A 23,532-nucleotide genomic window follows, 5' to 3' on the forward strand; every position below is an offset into this window, starting at 1 on the left:
CCAGAAAAATGGTTCTGTCACGACCGGAACCTGACCCGGGTCTTTGGGCTCAGAAGCTCAGCGCTTAGCCACTGGCCCTTCGCCCCGGGTTTATGTATAATATAAAGATTTTTTTTTTTTTATGGAGGCGAGAAAAAAAAACAAGCATCCGTGTATCGAGGATTCGGCGCGCATTAAAGATCTTCACGTGGCCGGAAGTTAATCCATATGATCTACGACGCAGCACCCCGGTGAGGTGTTGCTCCGTCGCATCAAACCCTTATATTTTAATCATACGGGTAGCAACACCACAGCGAGAAATACTGGCGATGGGAAAGTGACATTCATAACCAGTAATGAAACGAGCTTAAACACTGCGTGCTCCATACAGCGTGGGCGACTTGTTGGCAGAGATATACATCGTTTCGCCGCACTTAACCAGGGCCGTAAGAGAAGCAAGGCACAAAAAAATGCAGCAAAGATACAAACCATTACAGCGCTCGTGCGCGCAGACGACACGCGGGAAAACAGGCGGCCATCCGGTTCGCTGCGGGTGATGAGACAAGACCGAACGAGCGTGCGATAAAAAAAAAAAAAAAAAAAAAAGGAAGAGACGGCGAAGGAAATCAAGAGGAACGAGGATAGAACGAAGTGTATCAAAGCTCGATCGACTTCGATTTGCTGAGCCCTGAGTGGAAACAACAAATCCGCAGCGGAATCGGGCGGTAAACACGGCACGCAGTTATAGCTGCAGCTATACTGCCGTACGAGCGCTGTGGTGATAGGGCGGAGAATCCAGGCACTCGGACGAAACGTTGTTCGACAGAGTTACTGATAAGACGGGCGAAAAAAGGGGAACGAAAAGATTGCCCAGCGAGCCGTAGTCAGCGGGGAGCAGGTTTTCTTCGCTGTTGTGTACTTAAATAAGGCTGACGTAGAAAAGGAAAACGTCATTGTCTCATGAGGAAGGCTGGTATAATAAATGCCTGGCTTTCAGGGCTGCTCCGTTCTCCGCGTATCCCTCTTGGAAGTTTCGGGGATGAGCACTGGTTGGATGCGTTACAATCTCGATGGCGATTTTTCGCTTGTAAGAAGTCTCGACTACTGTCGACTAAGCCACGGGCCCCCAGATATGTTTTCGTTTGGTTATAGCAGCCACACAATAACGATACGACTATTTATTTACCGATAAAAGTAAGGGAATGATGAAGTTAGAGAACCGTGGGCTGTTGTTTTTCTCACTGTCATTTTGTATTAGGCGCTTTATGTATGCCCAAGCTGTAAGCCCACCTGCTATCGTCTCGGAAAGAGACTGGGGGCGCTGAAAATAGACAACTAAAACTACCACTTAATGTACAAGCATGTAGGAACGCTATGAAACAGGATTGGTCGCGGCGTCCAGTGTCGGTCGCCGCTCGCAGCGTACCCAACGTTTTGTTTTAAATTTGAGTGAGTTTTTGTCGTAATCCCTCGTGGGAGTGACGTGAAGTCGGTCTGACATTCCATCCCTTATCCTTTTTGAACACGGAAGAACAGGAGAATGCCAGTCACTCCTCTCTTTTTGCTACGAAAGAATACACGCGGGCAACGACGAGATAAGAGTGAGCATATACAGTTGAACCTCGTTATAGCGAATTATCGGCTATAGCGACGAACTAAATGCAAACTTTGGTTGGGGACGCTTTATTTCAATGACACTTATTCTTTTATAACAAAATTGAAACCGTGAGAGGAGCGCGAGATATCGGATATAACGAAGAAATATTTGACCAGGAGTCTTAAAAGCTACTTGAAAAAAAAACTGTCTTTCGTAACTGCAGAAGTATAAAGGCCCTTTTGCTCGTGTACACTGTGGAAATCGTCATCGTGCTCAGTGCTGTGAGTAGCGACCAGATGAAGATCCCATCCTTCATTAAATAAATAACGACGCAGACCTGTTTTGTCAAGCGAACTATGTTCTGTTTTAATTTCACGTATTCATGTTCTGGCTCATTGAGCTGAAAATGCAACAAGGAGAAAAGTAAGGTTTACCTTGCTTATGGTGTGTTGGAAGCCCCAAAATTGCAGTTTTGTGTCAAGTATTTTTGTGCGAGCGAGATTGCCTATTTGTTAGAGCCGATTTTTACCCCTACCTCTTTACCTTTACCTCCGTAAAAGCGAATATCGCGTATAACGAATTAATTTGCTGCCGCGGTACTACTTCGTTATAACGAGGTTCGACTGTGCCATATGAAAAAAAAAAAAAGAGCGGAGAACAGCATTTCGAAGCCGAAACAATGTGTGCATCCACATCGCGGTGTTATTTACGGAAAACCTGACTGCTTACTTTAAAACTGTTTCTACGTACAGGTGGAGTTGGTGTCTCAATAGATAAGAGCGCATACTGTTGCTGATAAGGCAACTCGTACTTTTCATAAATTACGACAATCCGGAAGTTTCGCTGTCTGTCTGTCCGTTCGTTCGTCTGTCTGTCAAACGAAACTGAAATGATGTCGCAGTGTCTAACACAAAAAAATTCAATCAGTTCACCAACCGCGAAATCCGTCTAACCATGTAACTGCAGTTCACTGTTCTTTTTTTGTCTCTTTTTCCGCGTCTGTGGAATATTTATCCGCCGAGAATCCCGCGGCGACGTTGTCGGTTTTTCTCTCTTGACATGAGGGTTCTCTTCAGCTGTACGCCACGGCTATTAAATGAAACGGTGTAAGTGCGACCTGTCACGCTGCGCAACATCACGTGGAAACTAAGAAAAATTTAGAACTTTAGCTCCCCCCCCCTTTCCCTCATTCCTCCCGCCTTGCTGAAACAGTGCTGGCCAAGATGGCGCCGAAGCAGCATCGTGGTATGCTGCACAACGTGAGAGAGATACAGATAGACAGAGATAGAGACAAAGAGAGAGAGAGACTGAGATAGAGAGAGAGAGAGAGAGAGAGAGAGAGAGAGAGAGAGAGAGAGAGATGAAGAGAGAGGGAGAGAGAGAAATAGAGATAGACAGAAAGATAGCGAGAAATAGAGAGAAAGATAGATAAAGGGAGAGCGAGATAGATAAATAGAGAGAGGGGGGAGAGAGGGAGAGAGAAAAATAGAGACAGTAGAGAGATAGCGATAGACAGAGATGGAGAGAGATAGAGAGATAGAGATAGACAGCAAGATACATAGAAATAGAGAGATAAAGAGATAAAGAGACAGAGAAAGATAGATAGCTAGAGAGCGAGAAAGATAGAGAGAGAGGAGAGAGAGAGGGAGACATAGAAAAAGGGAGAGTAAACGTTTTAATGACCTCGAAAGTGGAGGGAAACTCTGCTCCGGGAATCCACGTGTTGCCCTAAAGTCAGTCGACAGCTTGCCAACTGTGCCTCTCACACCTCTCCTCATCCCGGGGACCCTTTCCTCACCTGATCTGCATAGCCTAAATTTTGCTATCTGCTGCCCTCTAATTCGGATGCCGTGACTGCCATAGCGTAAACGCTATAGCAGTGACGGCCTTGTGTGTGTTCACTCGCTTGTCCCATTGTCCTAGCGCTTCAATTCTTTGTTATGTTCTACCAACAGGCCTAAACCGGCACCCTCGTGGACGTTGTGGCTGCCGAGCAATAACTTCGCTGTCACCGCCACTTATACGTGACGCGGCACGTCTCTCCTTGTTTTCGTCAACCGGTGGCGCGCCCGTTGTGTCGGCAGCTCTGACCGAGACCTCTTGTGTTGTTTCCGCGCAGCGTTTCGCTTTCCGGCCGTGCGTCCGAGCCGGGCGAGCGTGCCGCGCTGCGTCAACCCCCGGCTCTTCTTCCGGAACGGACTGACCAAGCTGCGCTTCCGCGGACGCGTGGTCAAGTACATCTGCCGGCCCGGGTACACGCTGTTCGGCGACTCGGTGTCCACCTGCAATGCCGGCCGCTGGGACAGGCCCGTGCCCGTATGCGCAGGTAAGGGACGCTGCGGAACACCCAAGCTGACGATGCTTTGCTCTTCTCGTGATGATGCATTCTCTTGTGGCTTCCGCTGTGCATTAGTAATATAAGAGGGTAGTTTATAGTGATCTCCGCCCTATTTCGGCCCACCACTGTAGCCTGTCTCGGTCTATTGTAGGGCTGCTTCGTCAGAAATCCGGGTTAAGCAGAGGCCCGGCCTAGTGATGATTGGAACCATGTTCACGATCATAGAAGACACTGGCGGTCATCCTCCCCCTCACTAATGCGTTAAGAGAGGGCGAGAAAATATTTTTATTTAGCGAGCAGAGGCTGATGTGTGGGCTTCGCCCCGTGGAAGGCACCCCTAGTCCGCGATGCCTTGACTTCGGCTGGCCGCCCGTGCTCGGGTCACCAGTTTGAGCTGGGTATTCGGGTGTGGGCTGGCCAGGGAAGCCCTCCACTGCTCTAAGGTGGGCTTATGAAGGGGGGGGGGGTTAAGTCTAAAGTACGTTGTCACTTACACATGATATGGCAGAGGGTGCCAGGCTGGGGACAGTAAGCACAGAGGGAAGGTTGTTGGGTGGGGAAGATGAGGTCGCCCTGAACAATTTACTATCCTCACCGATTCGCAGACAGCCTGCCGAAACTACAAGATCGGCAGAATTTCATTGTCAGCCCTACTCATCCTCACAAACTGCTCAACAACTTCTGATATCCGCATCGTCTGGACTCCTGGCCATGCTGTCATCCCCAGCAATGGAGCGGCTCACGCCGCGGCTCGTGATTTGATGCACTGAGCCATTGCCGACGGTGGCCAATCTCTACCTCCTCAAGATCAACCCCACCCACTGAGTGGATACACAGACATTCTCGCCCATTACAAGCAAACTCGCCGCAGCCTCCCACCGCCACACTGGCGCCTCTCCAGAGAAAAAAGCTACAAGATCCGCAGGGCGCGTGCGCAGTACCCCTAACTGGAAGATGTAGTCGCGAGTCAAGCGAATAGACCATAATGACGCCACCACCGCCCGTCTTCAGGTGCAGGATATTGACTGTTTTTGTGAAGGGGTCATTCCACGCCAAACCTCCCAGGTCTGGCGCTTGACCTTCTCCAATTTTTCTGGAAAATTTTTTTGTTGATTAAGGTGTTTCCGAAAGCCCTGGCTGCAATATTGCTGGCGAAAAAAATTGCTGGCCTCGTGGTTACCCTTTAGAGATACGATGTAACATTATGCAAACGGGTTTATATGTGAATTTTTAAAAATATTCAAGAATTCATAGAAAGTTGAATCTATGTTTATGGCACATGTGTTTTCCGGTCTCGCTAGACAAGTCGTTCTCCTTGTCGGAGCAAACTTCCCGTGTTTTTCCGGCGACATTTTCTGATCGGTGCATCTCCACCTCTGCCCGCTCCGCCTTTCGACTTTTTTTTCCGCGCCGTTCACACTCCGAATTGGTATATTAATATTAAAAAACGAAATAAGCAAATTAGGTCATGAAATTAATATGAAACTATGCGTGCACGAAGGCTATCTTTACTCCTAGGTTTTTTTTATGCCGGTGGCGTATGACACCGCCCGATTGATTGATTGATTGAAAAAACTTTATTTAGGCCGGCAGAACGACGTTTTTACGCGCCGCGACGCGGGCCTCGGCGTCGTCCTGGTGGCTACTCATCCGAGACGTGAGCTCGCCGTTGCCGACTCGCGAGTCTCATGTCTTGCGAGCGCCCGCAGGACCTGCTGGACGGCCCAGTGTTGATTTTCGTAGGTGTAGCTCCTTGCGGCTTCTTCAAGCCGTGGTGGGATGGTTCTTGACGTCGCTTCCATTGGGCTCGTGACACAGTCCCATAAGAGGTGCTTCTGGTCTGCAGTCTCCCTGCAGCAGAGCTGGCACTTGTCAGTCGGGTATGCCTCCGGATACATTTGGTGCATCAGAGCCGGGGTGGGTAGGGACCCGGTTTGAAGCTGCCTTAGCAGCACTGCCTCCAGGGCAGGAGGGTGACACTACCCGAAAAAAATTCACAGCATATCCACGGGGTGAATGATGATGAGTGGGCGAAGCTCCTGAGGGGAAATCATCGGTAAAACCGTGACTCTTCAGTGAAAGTTCGCCCACTACATCTGTGTCCGAACGTAACGTCTAGAAAGTCTCGCTTAAACCGCGCGTCGGCACCGTGGGGCTGAGCTCGCCTGATGCGTTTTGCAGACGCCTCACGAGCTCTCACTGCATCGGGGTCTGCCTGCCGATACACGCGCTTTCTCGCCGCTTCCCGTTCTCTGACGTTTTGGAGATCCTCTTCGCGCCGCAGCCGTGCCGCTTCGCGTACGGCAGGGTCCTCGCGCCGTTGCCGTGACGCTTAAGTGGGCCTCTCGTTCTCGAACGCTGGGATCTTGGCGGCGTCGTCGCGCAGCCAGACGACACGCTTCGGCCTCCCGCTCTCGTACGGCAGGATATTGACGGCGGCGTCGCGCAGCTTCACGGAGCGCTTCTGCCTCGCGGGCTCGCACATCTGCAGCCTTATCCATCGGGCGACTCCGAGCGCGCGCCAACAGCGAACGGATTTTATTACAACGCTCCCCGCCATCTAGTAAACAATCCAAGAACTAAACTAGAGGTAGCCACGCCATCTAGTAAACAATCCAAGAACTAAACTAGAGGTGGCTACATACATACGTCGAGGATGGACAGACCCACGCCTTAAGGAGCTTCGCCCCTAAAACATTTCTCGCTACACAGCAGATAGCCGGAGTTTTATGTCACCCACGAACTCGTCAAGCCTGACACGAATGGTAGGTGGTCATGTTGAGGTCGTCGTGTGCATAGATCATGTAAGGTGCAGGTGTGATTGTCTACGTGCAGTGGCTGGCAGTTTTTTTTTCTCAGATTAAATGTCTACTTTTTAGTCAGTCCATCATCTCACTATTTGTTGCTTCTTCGAAGGAGAAATTAGCCGTAAATTTTTAGTCTAGCCAGGGAGAGCGGCAGAGTCAGCCCCATATGATGAGTCCTCCAGAAGGCCTTCTTTATAAGCCGCCGTAGCGAAAGCGGCACCGTCGCCATGCCAAGGCGACGCTGAACGATTTACGGTGCGCATCAGATGCGTCACGTTTATTCTTTGCTTTTTATTGAACTGTCCTTAATATTGTTAAAAAGTTTTATACAGTGCGACTGAAGTATTAGCCGAGTAATGGGCAACGATAATTGGTATTAACCGAGTAAATATTAACCGAGTAAATATTAGTATTAACCGATTAAATAGTAACCGATTAACCGGGTGACGGGTATTCGTATTAACCGAGTAAGTATAAACCGAGTAAGCGTTAACCAAGTAACGGGTAACGGGTATTAGTATTAACCGAGCAAGGATGAGTATTAACCGAGTAATCATTAACTGAGTAACCGGGTAACGGGTATTAGTAATCTTTGGTGCTACTACAGACGAAATTGCGATCGGCAATGACAAAAAAAAAAAACAAAAGAAACTGGGCGTTTGAAATAGACTCAGTTAAGAAGGTAACACCCCTTAATCGGGTGTTTCAGGGCCTTCGGTCTATAAACGTCTGGCATATGCGGGGTTTATGTTTACTTGAGAACCCGTGTGATTAGGCCTTGACGAAAAATGTTTTTTCTAACCACGCGAGAACTACATCTGTCTCGAAGTAAAGTTCAGTAAAGAGCCTTGAGCAGTTTCATCTCAAGAAATGTAATCTGGGAGTACGTTTTTTTTTGCACGAATTAAAACGCAATTCACTCAAGCGTGCCGGCTGCATTAGATTGCATAATTCCGGGTCGTCGCTGTGAGATGGCGGAAAAGTAAAGGTCGAGCAATCAGCGTAAAACGAATACGGACGTTACGGATATAATTTCAGCTACTGCTGCTACAGGCTTTGCCGTTAAAAGAAGCGCTGAAGAAATAAACAAAAACGAGTCCGGAAAGCCAGCAATCCGCATATGGCTAGGTCCAGCGGATGAAAGCGCGTGGTTCGTGACAGCCGACAGCCGTATTTGAACACCGTATTCAACGAACACGCATGTCATAAGCTAACCTTAATTGCATTTCCCCTTTTCCTTTGCTGCCCAGATTTTCTCTGCCTTCTTTTTTTTTTTTTTTAAGAGAGAGACAGATTAAAGGAGAAATATGCATATTTTTAAGCCGAGCGTTTTATTTTTGGAACCGCACGACTGCAGAGGGACCAGGGGCGTATGAACTGGCAGACATCTGGAGCGGAGGCGCATTTTGAATCGTTTGAATGCATAAAGGCCTCGCCGTACATTGCCGCGGAGGTCAGGTGCGCATTAATATTCCTAGTGCTGAATGTTCACATTTGCCCTGTATCCTATTCCGGCGTAGGGTTATTTAGATGGCGAATAGTACTTAGACGTACCCTTTAAAAATGCGTAGACGTGAACCGTATGCAGGGTAATTCGGCAGCTTGTTCTGTAAAGTACTACCTACTGCGTCGCGAGGGCGAAGTGCTTTTAGCAGGCTTTTATTATTATTACTCTATTTATTTTTAACTAGCGCGAAGAGCTTTTGAAGAGTCGTCAAGAAGACGTATCGACCAGTGCCTTTTCGATCGTTCTGTATGACGTCCTCAAAGTTAACTTGCATGAATCTTGTTATGACTGGAACCTGCGAGCCATGCAGTTGAGCAGGTGGCGTCACTGTGAGGAAAAATGACAGCATCCCTGCTGCGTACTACAGTATAGCCGATTCATAGCGAACCCGGTTTTAACGAAATCCCGGTTATAAAGAACAAAGCTTCGTTTCCCGTTACCATTCGAGTACATGCATTTTATGTCCAGATATGGCGAAAAACGTATATAACCGGTGTGTCCCTTATAAGCGGGCTGGGCTGCATTTGCAACGCGGTCGTCGTACGCGTATGTTTTCAAATGTTTCAACACCGTGATTGGACACCGTGAGTGAAGCGATCTAAGAGCGATCTAAGCGATCTAAGCGATCTAAGTATCCATCAACTTGAAATATACAGGGAAGCGCAATTCTGCCTTTTTCGATAAATGTGTCTTTTAACAGCGAAGTCGTTTAGCAAATCGTAGTTTTTCGTGACCGCAGTTTAAAAATACGAAGACATTGCAGAGCACTGCCCTCGCGGTGACCGCCCGACGGTTAACAAAACCAAGAGAATGCCGAGCGCTCGTGTGTGCTTGCCTTGTGACGGCCGCCCAGCGTCCCCGGCGCACGTTTGTGAAGCCAAGTGTACCTACTTAGGGAGATTGGCCAAAAAAAAAAGCTCCAGCGTTCGCCGTAATCATGGCAACATTTGCTTGGAACGAGAAAGACTCCAGCGTTCGCCGTAATCGTTGCAACACTTGCTCGGGACCAGAAAGACACGTCATAGCGTACGCTCCTCCAAGGCGATGTCCAATGATTATCAATGCAAAAAAAAAAAAAAGAAGACTGAAGCTCACATTTAAAGCAGCAATGATGGAGCAAAGGCCGTTACGGCAGCGAAGAAGAAGCAAATAGGCTGCAATCGTAGACTGGCTGACAACGGGTGGAAAACTAGGGTAACAGTGGGTACAAAGAGATGGGTCTAAAAGAAGGGGAAGGCCAATAACTCGATGGAGGGACAAAATACGGATATTCGTGGGCAAAGAATGGATTGGAGCATCGCAGGACAGGTTGGAGATCAAATGGAGAGGCCTTCGTCCTACGGTGGACAGCACTGGGCTGTTGTTTGCGACATGGTTTTAGCGCTACAAATAGACGAGCACAAGAAAGAGGACGGGATAGGCGCTACCAACAACTGATTTTATTGCCATGACGTGCAACGAAATATATAGGAAACGAAAGAAGCAAGATGCGCAGAAGAGGTGTGCGCAGAACTTCACTAACCAATGTAGGAGGCTACAGAAGGGTGGTGTCAAACCAACTCATCTCGCAGGCATACACAGATATAGACGTGTCGCTAACACAGTCGCCTCCTTTTTTCTTTATGTGATACGCCTCTAAAAGTTCACGGGCTGTTTGGTCCCTGCTTCTGCCTTGAATTTTGGCCTGACGAAACATCGGCGCCTGTTAGCAGTGCCTGTTAGTTGCGCCTGTCCCGTCCTCTTTCTTGTGTTCATCCGTTTGTAGCGCTAAAACCATGTCGCAAAGTTCGCACCAACTCGCCCAGCAGCAAGTCCTTCTCATGGGCTGTTGTTGCTGTGGTTGTTGTTGTTGATGATGATGATGATGATGATGCCAACAATGTCTCTTTTTAAAGTTTTGCTAAGAGTTTGCGAAGATGAAGGTTACTCGCCCATCGCGAGAGCACAGCAGACGAACACGCGCGTCTCTCTGACACGAGTCAGAGGCTGCCGACGCGCCGCCCCCCGATAACCAAAGTTGCTCAAACCCGTACCCGATGCGGTAAGTTTCAATCCTCCGCGAACGTTCCTCGCGACCTTTCATCGCATTCATCACCTCCGTATCTGCACCGGCCTAGCGTCCGCGCGGCGGCTTTTAGCGCCGCGCTCTCCTAGCTCGCTCCCTTCCCTCGTCTTGCGGCAGCGCCCCGGTTTGTTTTCCCGGCCCGTCTCGGCCTCCTCCTCCGTCGTCGACCCGGCCGGGCTCTGGTGGTCGCTGTCTGTTTTCATCTAGCCCGCGCTCTGCTCTCCGGGCCCGTGATGGCGCATTGATTCCGAAAATCGGCCCGCTTCATCGATTTCTGCATTAGGAGCAGCCTCCTCCTCCGCGTCGTCGTCGTCTTCGTCTTGGTTTCCTCAGCATTTATTCTGACTCGCACCCCGTCGCTCAGGCCCCGCCATTTCATCCGACGGCGAATGCGAACTGACATGTGGCCGCTGCGGCCATGTCTCGTGGTGGTCAGAAGGATCTGCCGGCTGGCGTGGTGGGAAAGCGGGGGCCTGCTAGGTGCAGTGAATGAGCGAGAATTCATTCATTCATTCATTCATTCATTCATTCATTCATTCATTCATTCATTCATTCATTCATTCAATTTCATTGTAGGGTATAACGCGCTGACACAACGCAGGCGATGAGGCGCGCCGTAGTGGAGGGCTCCGGATTAATTTTGACCGTCTGGGGATTTTTAACGTGCCCCGAAATCCCGAAATCTCGTGCACACGGGCGTTTTTGCTTTTCGCCTGCATCAAAAAAGCGGCCGCCGCGGCCGGGAATCGAACCCGCGACTTCGTGCTGAGCAGCGCTGTGCAATAGCCACTGAGCCACCGCGGCGGGTATTCATTCATTCATTCATTCATTCATTCATTTGTCCAAGTCTTCTCTACACGATTAATTTTCTGGCCAATCTAAGCACGCACCCAATCGAAAAAGATGACAAGAAAAATTGTGTAGTTTGCCGTATTTTAGTGAGTCGTACTGCCGTCTTGTCGTATTATTATCGTGTCGTGATTCTACTGTTCTGTCGTGTGGCGTAATCCTGTCCTAAGTTTAATGTTTCGTCTTGCCGAATTTTTGTCTTGTCGTGATCCCGGTGTTCCAGCAGTAGTTGCGCATGGTTTGAATGTTGTTTCTCATTGTGAAGATTAGCGTAAATGGCAGTTTTGTTGACCCTACGGGGATGTTTGTCGTCGAGAAAATTGACTTTGTCGTTACGACAGAAATCTGTGTCGTAACAACAGATGGCTTTGTAGTAACAACAAGAATTCTGTTGTCACAACAGAGTTTTTTTTCGTATGAGAGGAATTCTCGTTAGGCTTTTGCGGTATTCCTGTGGTTATTTCAGACTAGGCAGAGTTTGTAAAGTGACCAGGCAGTTGATGAAACAACACATTTCTATTTCATTTGATGAAAAGTAACACAGTAATACTTCATTATTTAATACTTGATTATTTACAATGAGCACTTCCCATTGCATGAAACAAAACAAAACATACAACGCACACTCGAAAGGCGTGTCTTCTTGCTCGCGAAAATTCATCAAGAGAAATTTAATGTTACAGTAACTCTTGTCAAAGGAATACACCATTAGCACACTCACAGGAACAGGAATACAATTCAATGCGAATTCGAAATCGTACAGACATAAAGGAACATGAATATAAATAAGTTGAACACAAGGCGGTGCAAAAATCCCGACATGTCAAGTTGCGTTACCTTCTCAATGTTTATTAAACATGCACACCATTTCCTAATTGGTTTGTTGCGATTCCGTTTCGTGTTTATCGTACATAGTTCGTCAGTCAATTCATTGAATATTTCCGGAACATAGTATTTCCGCACTCGTCTTCCATAGTCAGTCTACACTCGTGGTTTTACATACCTCTCGGTTTTTCGCTGTGCCACACGCCTTTTTACCGCAACTTTAAATTCTTTGGTGAAATATTGATTCTTCTGTGAAATAATGATCAGTGATCATACTGTAGCGGTGATGTAAATTCATGATATTGTTGTTCAGAAAGTCGCAGTGTGTCTGACTGCGATAACGTGCGCTGATTTTGAGGAGAGCCTCTGTCTATTGAGTGAAGTACATAACCATAAAAAGCGGTTTGCCATCTTTTATGAAGCATCCGGGGAGGTTACGGTGCTCCAAGCAGCGTCTATGGCTCCGTGGCTAAGGCCTAGTACTGCTGAGTCCAAGGACGTGAGTTGAATCCCGGCCGCAGTGGCTGCTTTTGTGATGGAGGCGAAAACATAAAACGACCGTGTGTCGAGATTTCGGCGCACGTTAAAGATTCACAGGGGGTCAAAATTAATTCCGGGCCCTCAAGAGGCGCGCCTCATGGCCAGATAGGTGTGGCTTCGGTGCGTTAAAAACGCGAAATTTGATAAAAAAAATGTTATAAAAAAATCTCGGGGTGTCTCTGACTGCGATAGCGTGCGCAGATTTTGCGAACAGGCTCCAGTTGTTGCTGGGGCGGGAATGCCCGTAAAATATAGTGCCGTTCGCTATCCTGTGCGATGAATACAGAAGATGACACTGCACCCTGAAAAAGTGTCCAAATAGAGTTCTATGTGCCCATGCACGAACCATATTTCCTTTTGAACAAGGGTGACCGGAGATGCAGTAATTGTAGAAATCGTCAACACCGTTAACTGTTAACAAGAGGGTGACAACCTATGTATAGAGCAGCAGTTTAACATGAAACACTACTTATCTTAAGTAACAACATTTCGTTCACTTCAAAAGCCCTGCGTTACGTAATTTTATGCTCCAAACTGTGCAGCTCCGCAAATCGCGAATTCTTGCCGCAAGATGTCGTTCAGTTCCAGTAAGGCGAACACGTTGCCCCACCTTTAATATCAATTCGGAGGCGACGAGACCGTCGTGAGCAGTGTGTCGTTCAAATGCCACCTGCAGCTCTCCATCACCAACCTCTGGGCGAGGCAAGTGAGGTCAATATTGGTGGTGTTGAACTCGGTCGTACCACGTCGCTGCCTTAGAGGTAGCCGGCACTGCGTAGGTCAGCCCGTCCATCTTGTGGGTTCGACCGAAGTACGTCGCACATCGGCTCGTGGGGTTGATCTGGAGATGGTTGAGGGTCTGGACGGGCGGTGGCAGGCCACCAATGTTGCGGAAACCCCCTCTGTTGACCTGAGCCGAAAAGGAGAGGCGGTAGAACAGCTCCTAGAAGTATCCCCACACGTTGGCGGCGCCTTACTTGCCCATGCTCCCGTAATAAAAAGGCTGCGTCTAATCTGACGGCAACCGTGAGAATTCCCTCCGGGAAATTCTCACGGCAGTTTTCATCAAAGCTGGCTGGCCGAAAATTGGCTGAATAATATTACGTCCCAGCGTAACCTAACCTAACATATCCTCACCGAACCGAACGTAACCTAACCGAACGCGTCGTAACCTACCCAAATCCAGCCCAACTTCAACAAACCTAATCTAACCCAGCCCAGTGACACAGAAGACAGCCTATATTAAGCGTAATTTAACCCATTATAGAAGTCTTGTGCGTCTATCTGTTGATATAGTAACAGCCAGAGTAAAAAACGCATTAACAAAATCACGATAACGGAAATATTCCCAAAGCTAAACAAAACATCGTTATGTGAGATTCGAACCTGAGCCGTCTCATTTAAAGCGAAGTACTATACCACAGCACTACGGAGGCAGCTGCAAGCGCGGCTTTTAGGGAATATTTATCTCACAGAATCTCCGGGTAGCGTCATTAGCCAATGAGAGGCGACTGCCGTGAGAAATTTCTGACAGTAATTCTCACAGTTGCCGTGATGATAGACACTACCAAATAAAAAGCGTTCAAACGGGTGATGCACCGACCCTCCTGGTTTCCTCGAATCAGCGTTATGCGGTTCGGATGCCGCACCTTCAGCGCCAGCAGCAGCAAGCACACGTTTCCACGCCGCAGAAACCTCGAGCAACGAAATCCCTATTGAAGATGTAATTGGTACTGGGTTCGTCTCCGCCCACTGTGAGCAGCTCCTTCAAGTCGTAGAACTAACTGTCCGCCACAGATGGTCACGGGAGAGTCCACTAGCCGCACGTTGTCCTTGCCCGGTAGAGACTCCCGGGCCTTGAAGGGGGGTCGCCTCACGTATGACTCATCGATGGCCTCGCAGCGTCGAAGCTGCTGGACATGGCGGTCCAGGCCGCTGACGTCTCCGGCGCCTCCATCCATATCGAAGCATTGGACGCTAATCGTCGGGATTGTGCGGGCAGGAACGGTACAACGTCGGCCCGAGAGTTGGATAAGTAGGCAGAGGGTTGGCCCCGAAGTCTTCAGGCCTTGAGGGAAGACGGAACCACTGGAATTTCTCCAATCCCGCCCACTGGCCGGTATTGCGCCTCCGCTGGTACACCGGTACATTACCATGAAGAGGGCTATTCCGAAGAGGGTTATTTGCTCGAACAAACGGGACATACACCGCCAAAGGAGGCAGGCCACTGGACCTGCAGTCAATTAATATTCGTCACCCGCCGCAGTGGCTCAGTGGCCAAGGCGTTGCGCTGCTGAGCACGAGGTCGCGGGTTCTATTCCCGGCCGCGGCGGCCGCTTTTCTGATGGAGGCGAAAAGCGAAAACGCCCGTGTGTGCCAGATTTCGGCGCACGTTAATGATCCCCAGGTGGTCAAAATGAATCCGGAGCCCTCCACTACGGTGCGCCTCATCGCCTGCGTTGCGTCGGAGCGTTAAACCCAACAATCAATCAATCAATTAATATTTGTCGTCGTCCTCTTCCTCTTAGGGAACAGCTCGTACCTATTTATTCGGATTACCCAGGGCTTGAGAATTGTTAAAATAGTTTAAGATACGTTCTTTTGAAAGGGAAAATAATGGTTCGTAGAAGGAAAAAAATTATGTACGAACGCAATTCGTCTTCAGCTTCTTCATCAGCCCATGACAAATCCCCCTTAGCATTTATCACGCAAATGGATATTGGCTGGCTAACTGCGGAACAGTCTCTTCCACTGCTTTTTCACTAAGGAGCGACACACCACTGAAAGTGCGCAGTCTGGGGCCTGGTAGTAATAATTAGGGTTATTATTTTTTTGTGAGGTAACAGCAATAAGGCCATTCTCTCTTTCTCTTTCTTTCTTTCTTTCCTTCTCTCTCTCAACCTATCTCCTTTCTCTCTCTCTCGCTTTAATCTGCGTGGAATTTCAACGCCTTAAAGCGTGACAACTTTGGCATTTTGAATAGAATAATAATGAAATAGTTTATTCTCAAATATACAGCCGTGAAACTCTAGCGATATGTGTTGAAGTAACGAGTTATGCGAAACAAACAAACAAACAAACAAACAAACAAACAAACAAACGAAGCAAAGCAAGGCGAATGACGAATTAAATAACTATTAGCCGTGGCAGACTGGCCGTGTGTTCTGGCAAATCTAATTGAACTACGCGCTTTGGACCACTCCGGCAATTTTTCTTTTTGGAGCCGTGACTTCTCAACCGGGCCAAGACCAGGGGTAGTGGGGAGGGGGTCTATTAACAGCGGAGCTTTTTAATCTTTCTCCTGGTCGTGCGGATCGTTAACAGGAAAGTCTGCTTGGTGAAGTGGGAGAGGGAGAAATGCTAGGCCAAGAAGTGTGAGGGAAATTGCCCAGCAGGCAAGAAGCCCACCATGAGCAGGAGTTGGGAGGGCGCACCTCAAAAAAAAAATAATAATAATAAAATAAATAAATAAATAAAATTCTGCAGAAATTCAGAGAATTGTCTACTAATGCGTAACGTTGTTATGCTGCTTGTCTTAAGTGGGAGTTCTTTACAGCCAGATTTTTTGCTTTTTCCTAATACTGCCTGACTAATCATCTCTGTATACGCTCTTATAGCGATTGCAGGAGGAACTTATGTGAAATCTGCATATTGCGGAAATGCAGGGCGTTGCACGGTTCGCCCTTCTCGGTAAATTTGATATTTCCCTAATTTTTTTAGTTTTTCAAAATTTATCATAACGATTACAGGAGAAACTTTCGCGAAATCTGAATTATTGTGGAAATGCCATGCGTTATACGGTTTGCCATTTGTCGTCATTTTTTTTCTTGCTTTTTTGTAGTTTTTTCAAAATATTGTTGAACGAAGTATCTCCATGTACGCTATTATAACGATTACAGGTGAAACTTCCGCGATATCTGCATTTTTTTCTGGAAATGCAGGGCGTTACACGGTCCTGGATGTGAGGGTACTCGACAAAGAAGGCTACGAATTAAAAATGCTTCCCGAGGTCGGAACCGAACTTGAGTCCCTCGCTTCCCCAAACTGTGGTCTATCCGATAGCGCTATCATCGCTTTTTTCTTCTCCTTTATTACCAGTCTTCAACACACATGTACAGCACAAAACTAACCACACGCTGCATGTGGTACGACACACACATCGACATACACCTACCAGCCGTGACTCCGGCTAAACTTTGTCATTTAATCATCATTTTAAAGTAATTAACGGCTCTAGAAAATCGAACCAATCTGGCACTGGCTGCTGGACTCTCAGCCCCTCAACGAACTGCGGGGAGTGTACTTTAACTCATCCAAGGTCCAAAGCCACGCCCACGCTACAGTCCCAAAGGATACGCTGTGAGTCCCGAATGCGATGATAGCGGAATCCCGCAGAAATTCCGCTATCATCGCATTCGGCACTCACAGCATATCCTTTGGGACTGTAGCGTGGGCGTGGCTTCGGACGTTGGCAGTTTGGATTTTGGACTTTATGAGGGTGGATTGTGTAATTTTATTTAACTCGGTCGGTGTGTACAAAGCTTCGATTTTTAAACATACTTCTTTTAAGAAAGGGACAGACCTAAGAAAAGGGAAGTTAAATTTAGTGATGACCACCAGCTCCGCTGTTTCCCAAGTATTTGTTTCTCGATTGCGAAGATGGCCGTATTTTTCTGACACCAGGGGGGAGCTCAAGCCCCACTCTCCTGAATCCCAGTTGTGGAGACCTTGCCAAGATACCCGCCGCGGGGGCACGAGGACGCGGGTTCGATTCCCGGCCGCGGCGGCCGCTTTTCTGATGGAGACGAAAAGATCCGCAGGTAGTCGAAATGAATCCGGAGCCCTCCACTACGGCGCACCTCATCGCCTGCGTTGCGTCGGCGCGTTAAACACTACAATCAATCAATCAATCAATCAATCAATCAATCAATCAATCAATCAATCAATCAATCAATCAATCAATCAATCAATCAATCAATCAATCAATCAATCAATCAATCAATCAATCAATCAATCAATCAATCAATCAATCAATCAATCAATCAATCAATCAATCAATGAAATTGCCGAGACGAAGGAATAAACTTTAATAGGGATTTCAGGGGCTTTGTAACCTAGTTGGGTAAGAGGGCGGCAGGATAGGGGACTAGGGAGGCTGTCGCAGTCGTCCGGTCAGGTCTGCCTCGCGCACGTATACTCCCACCGTCCTTGCTGCATTCAGGTGAGGGGTTGGGGTTATTCATTCCTCCAATCAGGCAACGCCGCGAGGTTTGTGCTTGTTCCTCAGCGGTGTAAGGCCGGTACAATCCTACAGAAGACTGCCATGCCGGTGCACAGGAACCGGTATGGCACGTGCACCGGTATGGCACTGGTCTTGCACCGGTATGGCACCGGTATGACACGGTATGGCCGCGGTAACTGCGTGATGGCCCTCCTCATCCTGACCTGTGTTCTCAGCTTGTGCTGTTGAGTGAGCGCCATGCTTTCGCTTATGCGGCGTGCGATCGCCATATTTATTGGGCTGTTCAATCCCACCGACACTGCACTGTGTAGTCGCTAAGTCACCTACGCATAACAGGGTTCGATTTCCGTCACTAAGCATGTTTTTTCAACAGCAAAGCTGTTGTAAGACGAGCCTTTTTGTCCGTCTGCTGTCGGTCTTGCGTCAAGCGGGCGTAGGAGCAGGTTCTCATACCCACCGATAGAGGGCGCAGTGTTGTCGCAGAGCGGGTTCGTCTTCCTCCCGCTAGGGGAGGAAGCCTCCCGACTCTGATGTTTAGCTGCCGATTTCTTTTCTCGAACCGTAGAATTTGCACGCCGATGGTGCTGCCGTTTTCGCTGGAACGGCCGTTTACGTTTGAGACCCACTATTCAGCGGTTTCACCAGATTTTACACTGGGTGGAATTGGCTCTCAGGTGCGGAGTACCTTAGGACCGCACAATGTCCGTCCGCGTGCATCTGTGCGCACACCACCATCAAGCGAAAATCAAGCGAAATTCGATTTGAGCCGTGAGTTGTAGTTTCATTTAGGGAATAATCAAGGTGCAACTCACAGCTCAAATCAAATGATGGTCGCGGCGCAAGTCGGATGTCACTCGGGGCGCAACTTGGATGTCATTTCGAGTCCCGTACTGATTGATTGATTGTAGGGTTTAACGCGCCGACGCAACGCAGGCGATGAGGCGTGCCGTAGTGGAGGGCTGCGGATTAATTTTGACCACCTGGGGATCTTTAACGTGCGCCGAAATCTCGTACACATGGGCGTTTTTGCTTTTCGCCTCCATCAGAAAAGCGGCCGCTGCGGCCGGGAATCGAACCCGCGACCTCCTGCTCAGCAGCGCAACGCCTTAGCCACTGGGCCACCGCGGCGGGTGAGTCCCCGTACTTCGCACCTTCACCAGCATCCATGGAATGGAGATGCTGCCATTTTTAGTATTTTAAAGTTAGATGAAGTGGTTTTTGCGCACTTTATGCGGACGCCAGTAGCGTAAGCCAGCTGGATGCGCGCTTTGTGGACGCAAGCTGTTTGCGCACTTATTCGGTCAACTTAGCATTTAAACTAATATAAGTGACGTCCTGTTGTTAAGGGGGTTCTAAACCGTAAAAGCAAGGTGACCTGTATTGATATTAGTCGGGAATACCAATATGATACTCGCAGCAGCAGCAGAATAAGCAGGTAAGAAGTTTCTGATAATTAACTGGAAAAAATCCAGGCGAGTGGATCAACCACACTTAAAAATTGAGTGTGCTACAGTAACGCACCATTCAGATAATAGCAAAAAATGCACTGAGATAGCTGGGGCGTTTCTTTTTTAAGTAGGCAAGAAAGATCTAAGAATAAATTGCTTCTATTCGACTGCTGAGCTTTATCGATACGGCGTAATGTTGAACATAAGTTATAACTGATGTCTCACTCTTTGAACAGTTGAATGGCGGTGTCGTGTGTTACAAAAATACAACTAGCAAGCGAACGGCGTTCCACTTAAACGCTGTTTTATAATCACGCGCACGTAATGAGGACGGCATCGAAAAGAAAATTTCCGATGTGTTTCCTCCATCCGTTTTATCAGAGACGCGACGGGATGTCATGGCGACGCTCACCGCCCTAAGCGTAGCCCCAGAAGCGCGCGAACGCACTAAACGCTATGCGCCGTAACAACGAGGGCGTAACGCGTAACGGCGTGATTAGCGACACGGCAGCCGGCGCGCTCCCAGGCGATAATGATGATGATAATGAGGATGATTTCAGCGACCACCGGGCACCGCAGCGCGAGTGTCCTCTTTTTCTGCATGGTCTTCTTTAGGAAAAGAATATAGGCGGCGCAAAGGGACCGCCTTGGGGGGTGCACTTAATGCCCTTCACAACTGCGCGCCGTAAAACAGCCCAAAACGACGCCTGCGCGACAAGCAGGGGAGAGAAGAGCACTGACTCCCGAGTCGGAATTTGCATGAGAAAAAGAAGCTTTACACGCGGAAGAAGCTCCTCTCGTCGCTGTGGGCACAGACGGAGTCCTTCGCGCAAATTCGTGTCGTTAATTAACGGTTACAAGAAAACAAGTAGCGTAAATATCGAGCTGAGGCTAAGCGCGGGGAATTGCCGTTTCTCAACGTAGCGTTTCAGCGAGGAAAAACAAGCTGGAGGCTTGATTTTGCGGCGACAATCGGATGTTTCTGGAGGTCGCTATTTTCAAGAAGGCCTCATGCCTCAAGCTTCGTGCATTGCCAGGCCAAGTGAAAGGAGATGCAAGGCGGATGCTACGCCCATTTTGCAGCGTCATTTTATGGCTACGCAGGAGGTCTTAAAGGCCTGAAGACAGAGGACTGCTAATGGGCAACAAATTTTACATGATTTGATGGTTCTGGTGGAGGCGAAAAGCGAAAGTGTCAGAATTAATCCGGAGCCCTTCACTGCGGCGCGCCTTATCGCCTGTCGCGTTAAAATTCACAATCAATCAATCAATCAATCAATCAATCAATCAATCAATCAATCAATCAATCAATCATTGGATGGGAGGGGAATAGCGAGTGTCAACAACCGCGGTGACTATTTTGTTGGCGGGCTTGTTTAAGCTGGCTGTTCAGTATTGTATGAATACCTACGAAACGTTAACTTCGATGGAGTCATTCTTCAAGTCATGTGCAGACAGAAACGGGGTCATGATCCCAAAGCAAATTTGTATGCGTGTACAAGAGTCAGGGCGTTGTCAGGTATCCGCCTTAGCTGTGGTGGTTATGTAGGTAATCCGCTCGTTTAACAGGCTTCTGAGACGATTCAAACGACGTCAGTTGCGTCTGGAAGCAGAACTAAGATTGATTGATTGATTGATTGATTGATTGAATAAAATTTATTGAATACAGCACGCGCCATATTAGGGCGCTCGCCCGGTGAGAGGCGTGCTCAGCCGGACAGAGAGATACTTTTTTCTTGCGTACTTCCCAGTCTGTTAAATGACAGACAGCCTAATACGCTGCACGGCACGGGCTCTCGAGAGATCGGTTTACCGACGCCCGATCTGTGCGTTTCTATCAGACGACGAGTTGTGTTTTATATGCGGAGCATCTTATAGTCTGGGCATGTCCCGCGTCGGCGTCCGCACTCACACTGCGCACGCGCAACTCTCCTCCTTCCCTCTCTCCCACAGCTGCGCGATACTCCCGCCACTTCTTCTCTCGTACCAGCTGCGTGCACTTCGCTTTCGCTTCTCCCGCGTTCTCGCTTCTGCTTTCGCGACGCATGCTCGGCGCTTGCGCATCCCTCCTCTCGTCTCCTCTCCTTCAACCATGAATGTAAATCGGGTAGTGCGCTGCGCGCGTTCAGTTCAGCGCTTGCTGCGGTTGACTCCACTTCACTCCGTTCTTCCGATGAAGTGTGATGGAAGCAACAGTCCCGTCAGTTAGTGGGTTGGCGCAAGCAAGCGTCAGCACCACCCCACAAACTAACAGCAACGCTACGTCCACTGAAGACAAAGCTGCGCAGCGAAGGGCACGCGACGCTGAGCGCAAACGCTTGAAGCGAGCGGCGGATGCTGAGCTTCGTCGGCGCGAATGCTCGGCGCTTGCGCATCTCTCCTCCTCTTGTCTCCTCTCCTTCAATTGATTGATTGATTGATTGTAGGGTTTAACGCGCCGACGCAACGCAGACGATGAGGCGCGCCGTAGTGGAGGGCTCCGGATTAATTTTGACCACCCGGGGATCTTTATCGTGCGCCGAAATCTCGTACACACGGGCGTTTTTGCTTTTCGCCTCCATCAGAAAAGCGGCCGCCGCGGCCGGGAATCGAACCCGCGACCTCGTGCTCAGCAGCGCAACGCCTTAGCCACTGAGCCACCGGGGCGGGTTCCTCTCCTTCAACCTTGAATGTAAATCGGGTAGCGCGCTGCGCGCGTTCAGTTCAGCGCTTGCTGCGGATGACTCCACTTCACTCCGTTCTTTCGATGAAGGTCTACGAACACAACGGAAACACAACGGAACCCCGAGATGCTCCGCATCTACTCAGCGTTCCCTTCGGGAAGATGGGGCTAATTTTTTTTTTTTTTTTACTAAAAAATTTCCGAGCGCCGAGCTTTGATTGATTGTAGGGTTTTACGCGCCGACGCAACCCAGGTGATGAGGCGCGCCGTAGTGGAGGGCTCCGGATTAATTTTGACCACCTGGGGATCTATAACGTGCGCCGAAATCTCGGACACATGGCGTTTTTGCTTTTCGCCTCCATCAGAAAAGCGGCCGCCGCGGCCGGGAATCGAACCCGCGACCTCGTGCTCAGCAGCGCAACGCCTTAGCCACTGAGCCACCGGGGCGGGTAGCGCCGAGCAATACCTGATATTGTAGGCGGGCCCTGGTGAAGTGCTACGGAATAAATTGGACCTCCAGGGATATTTCCACGTGAACCGAAATCACGCACCTAAAGGTTCTTTTCTTTTTCGTCTCTCAAAAAATCTACCATCATGGCCGGCTATCAATTCACTATCTGTGAAGAATTGGTGCTTCCGTATCGTCTTTAAATGATGCGAGTCTTATAGGCCACGAAGAACATGCTTTCAACCGGTATGCTTCGTTGTGCAAACACCTCTCCGTACACCCAAGACAGACCATTCATGTTGCTATGATGGTCATCTGACCACGGTATCGGGTATTTTAAAATCTCTAGAAGGGCGCCATCACAGCCTTCTACACTGCTCACTGTAATCAGAGCTTCTTATCTGGAAAGAAATGCGCGCCAATCCACCTTGTGAAGGTGGGTGGTAAGCGAAGCTGTAAACGACACCCACAACGATTACCCGTGCGACGTCAATTGAATTCGCACAGGTGGCTCTACAAAGGGTGAAACCAGAGACAATTAGAAATGCACTTAACCACACCCTTTTTTACACCAAAGAGATATTTCTTGGTAAGGTTAAATATTTGCATGATCCACGAATGGTGGTTGGTTGAGTTGTATTGCTGGAGCACAAGAGTAGAAATTATTTTTATAAAATAAAAGGAAGATCAAACCCGGTGTTAGATGATCTCACTTCTCCGCCGTCTCTGCTGCCACCGACGGAGGCGAGGACATCGGCGGCAAAAGCGAATCAGAAGTTAGATGACATGCATTGGTGTGAGCTTTCTTTCATTTTTAGTAACTCCGAGCACGTGCGCAAGGTGCGCATGCGGCCGCTACACGTGTCGTGGATGGAGCGTACAGCGGCGCGAGAGGTCGCGTGACGCTATTACGTGGCATTAAGCGAGAGCGCATGGGGTAAATCCGCAGAACTACTCGGTGAGTGCACGTCTGTCTCACCTGTCTCCGCGTGGGTTCGTAGCTCAAACGGGGAGACAACGGGCTCTCGCTCCGTTTCACTATTCGTTACAGGTTCAAATCCCGGCGGTCTCAGTAACTTCTTTTATTTGTTCGTGGGTGTTTTCTGTTGCCACCAACGTTCGCGACAGGACCCTTGGGGGTAGAGGTAAATAGCTTCGCTTTAAAAAGTTCGCCCACAAATGCATGACAACGTTAGCTCTGGCTTCATAAAAATGGCGCCCGCAG

At 48.8% G+C, this 23,532-nt stretch overlaps 1 protein-coding gene across 2 annotated transcripts in view; it reads left to right on the plus strand.

Moving 5' to 3' along the window:
• Positions 1–23,532, plus strand: part of LOC144163044 (uncharacterized) — a 136,210-nt gene that overhangs the window by 14,466 nt on the left and 98,212 nt on the right. For both annotated transcript variants that reach the window (XM_077693829.1, XM_077693830.1), the window contains one exon: positions 3,696–3,902. In XM_077693829.1, coding sequence (XP_077549955.1) covers positions 3,696–3,902 — 207 coding nt within the window. The remainder of the gene's footprint in view (positions 1–3,695; positions 3,903–23,532) is intronic.

The sequence above is a fragment of the Haemaphysalis longicornis genome, unplaced genomic scaffold (assembly GCF_048455015.1).
Source record: "Haemaphysalis longicornis isolate Haplotype H1 unplaced genomic scaffold, Haemaphysalis longicornis Haplotype H1 scaffold_12, whole genome shotgun sequence".
In the NCBI taxonomy this organism is placed as follows: Eukaryota; Metazoa; Arthropoda; class Arachnida; order Ixodida; family Ixodidae; genus Haemaphysalis; species Haemaphysalis longicornis.